A 6,772-nucleotide genomic window follows, 5' to 3' on the forward strand; every position below is an offset into this window, starting at 1 on the left:
AAATGATGGCATAAACGGCATTGTACGCGGCTCACTCGATCCTGTCTCCGCGACATGCGTAGTAGAGTGGACATCATGCCAGATTGCCATGCATGCATGCATATGATCCACCGCTTACTTACGATCCAAGCCAAGCCCGGATCCGAGGAGAATGTTCCTAACGGCTAACGCTCTTCATCCATGGCGCGCACGTGCAAATGGCGGCAGCGCCACTTTCTCTGTCTCCACTCTGTCGGCAACAGGGTCAGCCTATAACCACATGAAACTCCAGATCCTATGCCAAGCTAGGCAACCCAGCGTGTACATAAGACACGGGACATAGCTCGCTCCCATCCATACACCCTGAACCTGTGGCACTCAGTGTAGCTCGCTCGCGAGCCAAGCAAGCGCCTCTCATATGCCGAGGCCGCGTCATTCCGAGCCGTGGCCGCAGCACATCGTCAGACTTGCCAAGCGGCGGCGCACGCGTACACAGATGGCCGCGATCCCACCACGAACGTCGGTGCTGCTGCTGGCGCTGGCCGTCGCCGCTCTCGGCTGCCACGCCGTGGAGCCGCCGAAGCAAGAGCGGACGGCGCTGCAGTCCTTCCTCGCCGCCTTGCCGCACGAGCGCGATCTGGGCTGGAACTCGCCGTCCGCGCCCTCGGCGTGCCTCTGGCCCGGCGTCGCCTGCGACGCGAGCAACGCCACGGTCGTCGCCGTCCGCCTCCCCGGCGTCGGCCTCGCCGGTGCCCTCCCCGCCGGCACGCTCGGCGAGCTCCGGGGCCTCCGGAAGCTCTCCCTCCGCAACAACCGCCTCTTCGGCCCCATCCCCAAGGACTTCTTCGCGCTGCCCCTGCTCCGCTCGCTCTACCTCCAGGGGAACCGTCTCTCCGGCTCCATCCCGCCCGAGGTCGCCGGGCTCGCGGCGCTCTGGCACCTCGCGCTCTACGACAACCACCTGTCCGGTGAGATACCGGCCGCGCTCGACGGCCTGAGGGAGCTACGGTTGCTTAGGCTCGACGGCAACCGCCTCTCCGGTGGCCTTCAGAGCCTGAGCGGCCTCCAGCGGCTCAAGGTGTTTAATGTCTCGGACAACCAGCTCGCCGGCGCCGTCCCGCCCTCCCTCGCGAACTTCTCGCTAGAGTCATTCGCCGGCAACCTTCGGCTCTGCGGCGAGCCCCTCGACCGGCCATGCCCGTCCCCCGGCGGCGGAGTCGTCCCACCGGTGCAAGAGAAGAAGAGGAAGCGGCTCTCCGGCACGGCGGTCGCGGCCATCGCCGTGGGCGCCGCGGCTGGCGCGCTGCTCGTTCTCATCCTGCTCGTGCTCTGCTTTGTCCGCCGCCGCCGGGACGACGCGGCAGCCAGCGGCGACGACAGGAACAAGGCGCCCACGCCGGCGACGCCGGCGAGAGGGCACACGCTGACGCCGTCGACGGTGTCAGGCGAGATGACCGACCTGACGTCTTCAAAGGAGATACCCTCGGCGGCGGGCGGCGGCGCGGCGGAGATGATGAGGAGCCGGCTGGTGTTCATGGGCGGCGGCGGCTACAGCTTCGACCTGGAGGACCTGCTGCGGGCGTCGGCGGAGGTGCTGGGGAACGGCGTCGCGGGGCCGACGTACAGGGCGACGCTGGAGGACGGGACGACGGTGGCGGTGAAGCGGCTGAAGAACGTGGCGGCGGAGCGACAGGAGTTCGCGTCCGCCGTGGAGACGTTGGGCCGGGTGCAGCACCGCAACCTGCTCCCCGTCCGCGGCTACTACTACTCCAGCGACGAGAAGCTCCTCGTCGCCGACTTCCTGCCCGACGGCAGCCTCTCCGCCGCGCTCCACGGTCAGTCCCCTGCTCTATCCGGCTATCTCCTCTCACCACATCATTAGCTCACAGTGACATTGCCATTAGTTACTGCATTGATCGCTGCTGGCTAGCTCGTTTTGACCGCCATTGCCGTGGTTTGCATCGATCAAAAGGAGGAATGAAGTGAAACTCCGGTCGATTACTCAGGGGGACAGCGACGTTTGCGCGTCTGTCCGGCATTTTTCCTGGTTCCAGTCGTACGACGGGATTGAAAGGTGGCAATCATAGCGATTGCATTTGGCTAGCGTTTCTGAGGGTACAGAAAAATCTTGGTAGCTCCAAATAATTCGAAAGGGACGCAGAGTTGAACGTATGGCTCGGCAGGCGTCGGTTATCCGTGATGGCGTCCTCCAGATTCCATTTTCTTTGTCCAGTCTGGTCTACCGGGATTAGCGGGATATTTATTTATCAAACCTGGTCAAACTTTGAATTAGCCTAATAATATGTCTTTTCTTCAACCTGTTTTCAACGTACGGTAGCATACAAATGTTAACATATGTTTGCTAGCATACAAATTCAAGTACGCCAAAGTCCTTCCTAGACTCCTAGGGGAGCATGTATGTACCGGGTACAGATCCACTTTCAAAACTTTTTAGAGATTCAGTGCCATTAGTTACTTCATTGATCACTCTGTTAGCATTTGTATATGGGTGTTATGTCAAAAAAAAGAAGCAATGCATGAGAATATGCATGGTTCATGACAGCACTAAGAAAAATTAATGCTAGTATCTCCAAGAGATTTCTATCTTCAATGGGAGGAGAATGGAGAGTGGCAGAGTCATGCATACGTCCTTCACTGTCACAAAAAGGTGATGGAACCTATGATGTGACCTGAAATTGCTATACCTGACAGGACACGTGTGTCTCATATTTCATCCGTTCGTGTTTATTGGTCCCTTCCAATTCTGATCCTGAATTTGATCCAAATTTTGACTAAATTATGGTTTACTCGCTACAAAGTATATTATTGAAAACTTTAACTTTTCCGAATATGAATCCAACGATGTACTTTTTGTTGCAAATAACTCCTACTTTTTGGCAGCTGAACATGTAGACTTCTTTTACGTTCTGCTGCACATGGATGATGGTCTGTTGTTATTCCGTTACCTTGATGATAGTGGAACTCGGTCCCAAATTTATAAGTCATGTTTTACTAGCCTAAAGTTTAGTCAAATTTGGGTTCGGAAATAGAGGGGGAGATTAACAAACGGATAGAGGAAGTAGAGTAGTACACTTGTATTGCACGCTTTTGCAAACAAATTAAACTGGACTTGCCCAAAATGTTGGAAAAATGTTACTCCGTCCATTCCATAATGTAGGGCCTATAAAAGATTTAAGAAGTTAAAACTTGCAAACTTTAACCAAGTTCGTCTACAACATCAAACATACTTATAAAATATTACTAACATATATCTCATGATTTATCTAGTGATATGTATTTGGTATTCTAAATGTAAATATTTTCTCTACATACTTAATCAAAGTTTGCAAGCTTTGACTTAAAAAAAATCTGTAGGCACTTTGTGGAATGGATGGAGTATGACCTCTTTTTTTTACTACATATCGCTGTTTCACTCTGCATGCATGATGGAGTATATGAAAATTCTCACCGTGCATTTATTTTCCTATAGGTAGTGGCGGCTCCGGCCGGACAAGGATGGACTGGAACACGCGGAAGCGGGCCGCGCTGTCGGCAGCGCGCGGGGTGGCGCACCTGCACGCGGCACACGGCCTCACCCATGGAAACTTGAAGTCGTCCAACCTGCTACTCCGGCACGGCGACCCGGAAGCCGCAGCGCTTTCCGACTACTCCCTTCAGCACCTCTTCTCCCCACCACCGTCGTCAGTGCAAGGCAGTGTCGGTGGGTACCGCGCGCCGGAGCTCGTGGATGCGCGTCGGCCGACATTCAAGTCGGACATATACTCGCTCGGAGTGCTCTTCCTTGAGATCCTCGCCGGCAGGTCCCCCACGGCGGCGTCGACCGGTGTGGGTGACAGCGGTGTGTCGTCGGACCTGCCGCGATGGGTACAATCGGTGGTAAGGGAGGAGTGGACGGCGGAGGTGTTCGACGCGGAGCTGGTGAGCCTGGATGAGGGCGGCGCCGAGGAGGAGATGGTGGCGCTGCTGCAGGTGGCCATGGCGTGTGCGGCCACGGCGCCGGACGCGCGGCCAGACGCCTCGGAGGTCGTGAGGATGGTCGAGGAGATCGGCGTCGGGCACGGGCGGGCCACGACAGAGGATAGAGCGCAGGGTGCATCCGAGGAGGAGGAGCAGTCATGGGGCACGCCGACGGCCAGCGCAACGTCGTGATGCACCAACAAAGACGATGTGTTTGGAGTTTGGACATATGCAGACACACCCACGATGCGGCTATATCTCCCACGTGTCGAGGCACGACTTAGAGGCATAACCGCATTGTGGTTTTGTCGCAAGAAGGGTCATCTTCACACAATCCCATGTAATGAACAAGAATGGGATAAAGAGTTGGCTTACAATCGCCACTTCACACAATACATAAATAAATCATACATCAATCAGAGTACACACATAGGTCCGACTACGGAACCAAAAGAAAAGAAGACAACCCCAAATGCTAGATCCCTGATCGTCCCAACAGGGCTCCACTACTGATCAACAGGAAACGAAACATAGTAACGACCAAGGTCCTCGTCGAACTCCCACTTGAGCTCGGTTGCATCACCTGTACTGGTATCGTCGACACCTGCAACTGTTTTGGAAGTATCTGTGAGTCACGAGGACTCAGCAATCTCACACCCGCGAGATCAAGACTATTTAAGCTTATAGGAAAGGATGGGTAATGAGGTGGAGCTGTAGCAAGCACTAAGCATATATGGTGGCTAACATACGCAAATAAGAGCGGGAAGAGGAGCAACGGAACGGTCGTCAACTAGTAATGATCAAGAAGTGATCCTGAACTCCTACTTACGTCAAACATAACCCAAAAGCCGTGTTCATTTCCCGGACTCCGCTGAAAAGAGACCATCACGGCTACACACACGGTTGATACATTTTAATTAAGTCAAGTGTCAAATTCTCTACAACCGGACATTAACAAATTCCCATCTGCCACATAACCGTGGGCACGGCTTTCGAAAGATAATACCCTGCAGGGGTGTCCCAACTTAGCCCATTATAAGCTCTCACGGTCAACGAAGGATAAACCTTCTCCTGGGAAGACCCGATCAGTCTCGGAATCCCGGTTTACAAGACATTTCGACAATGGTAAAACAAGACCAGCAAAGCCGTCCGGATGTGCCGACAAATCCCGATAGGAGCTGCACATATCTCGTTCTCAGGGCACACCGGATGAGCCAGACGTCGGGTTGGCATAGACCCTGGTTGCCCAGGGGGCGCCGGACATCGCTCGGTTTGGACCAGCACTCGAAGGAGCACTGGCCGGAGGGGGTAAATAAAGATGACCCTTGAGTCTGTAGACCCCAAGGGAAAAAGGCTTAGGTGGCAAATGTTAAAACCAAGGTTGGAAGAGTTTTATTCAAAGCGAACTGTCAAGGGGGTCCCATAAATCACCCAACCGCGCAAGGAACGCAAAATCAAGGAACATAACACCGGTATGACGGAAACTAGGGCGGCAAGAGTGGAACAAAACACCAGGCATAAGGCTGAGTCTTCCACCCTTTACCAAGTATATAGATGCATTAATTAAGATAAGAGATATTGTGATATCCCAACATATCCATGTTCCAACATGGAACAAACTTCGTCTTCACCTGCAACTAGCAACGCTATAAGAGGGGCTGAGCAAAAGCGGTAACATAGCCAAACAACGGTTTGCTAGGAAAGGTGGGTTAGAGGCTTGACATGGCAATATGGGAGGCATGATATAGCAAGTGGTAGGTAGCGCGGCATAGCAATAGAGCGAAACAACTAGCAAGCAAAGATAGAAATGATTTCGAGGGTATGGTCATCTTGCATGAGATCCCGCTAGGAAGAAGAACGAATCCATGAAGAAGACAAACGGATGTAGTCGAACGAATCCTCACAACTCCGGAACGAAACCGAAGCTAACGAGAGAAGCAACCCGGAAAGAAACAAACAACATAGTAAACAACCATCACAGAAACATGGCATGATGCACAATCAAGTATGATGCATGTCCGGTTTAATGATTCATGGCATGGCAAATGCAACAAACAACACTACAAATTAAGTGGAGCTCAATATGCAATGAGTTGCATATAGACGAAACACCACATTCGAGTTATTTAGTTCGCTCTCGTTAAGGTACACAACAATATTAAATGTTTTTAAACATGGAAAGAGGTGAAGCATAAATAAACTAACTATTTAGGCAAGTTTAAATGAGGCCGGAACAACAAACAACAATTCCGGAAAATCCCCATGTGCATATTTTAGATTTGGTACTGTTCTGCCATAAACACAATTTTAATGTTGTTAAACAGCAAAATAAAGTGTACCAAGTTAAACTAGGCATTTTTCTACCCCATTTACATATAAAGTTTATTAAATTCCGAGTTACGGTTAATTAGTTATGAAATAAAACATTTTAACATGGCATTTATGCGAAATTAAACAAACAACAAGTTTAAGCATTTTAAACATGATGAAAGTGTTATTATGAAACTAGACAGAAATCTAATCATTTTACATATATAAAACTTTTTAATATGATGCACAGTTCATGAGTTATTATATGCATGAAGTTCAAGGGTTTTTCTGCAAATCTGTTTTTCTCAGCATTAATAGGCAAAATCGCAGACACAGAAAAAAACAACACTGGGCCGAAACTGACTGGCCCAACAGTGCACAGGGGCAAATAGAAGATGGGCTTCCTCACATTGGGCCTTGGCGCAGGAGGAGCTGGGCCACACGCTGTTGCGGCTGCGGGCCTGGTCAACGCTCTCGAGAACGAGCGCAGCTGCTCGATCTCCAG

At 51.7% G+C, this 6,772-nt stretch overlaps 1 protein-coding gene across 1 annotated transcript; it reads left to right on the forward strand.

Moving 5' to 3' along the window:
* The first annotated feature begins 281 nt into the window (after window positions 1-281).
* LOC109749532 (probable inactive receptor kinase At2g26730) lies at window positions 282-4,334 on the forward strand. Its single transcript, XM_020308478.4, has 2 exons — window positions 282-1,814; window positions 3,470-4,334. Exons 1-2 carry the CDS (start codon window positions 398-400, stop codon window positions 4,147-4,149), a joined length of 2,097 nt encoding a protein of 698 aa, XP_020164067.1. The 5' UTR covers window positions 282-397; the 3' UTR covers window positions 4,150-4,334.
* Window positions 4,335-6,772: the final 2,438 nt, after the last annotated feature.

This window comes from Aegilops tauschii, chromosome 3 (assembly GCF_002575655.3).
Source record: "Aegilops tauschii subsp. strangulata cultivar AL8/78 chromosome 3, Aet v6.0, whole genome shotgun sequence".
Lineage (NCBI taxonomy): Eukaryota > Viridiplantae > Streptophyta > Magnoliopsida > Poales > Poaceae > Aegilops > Aegilops tauschii.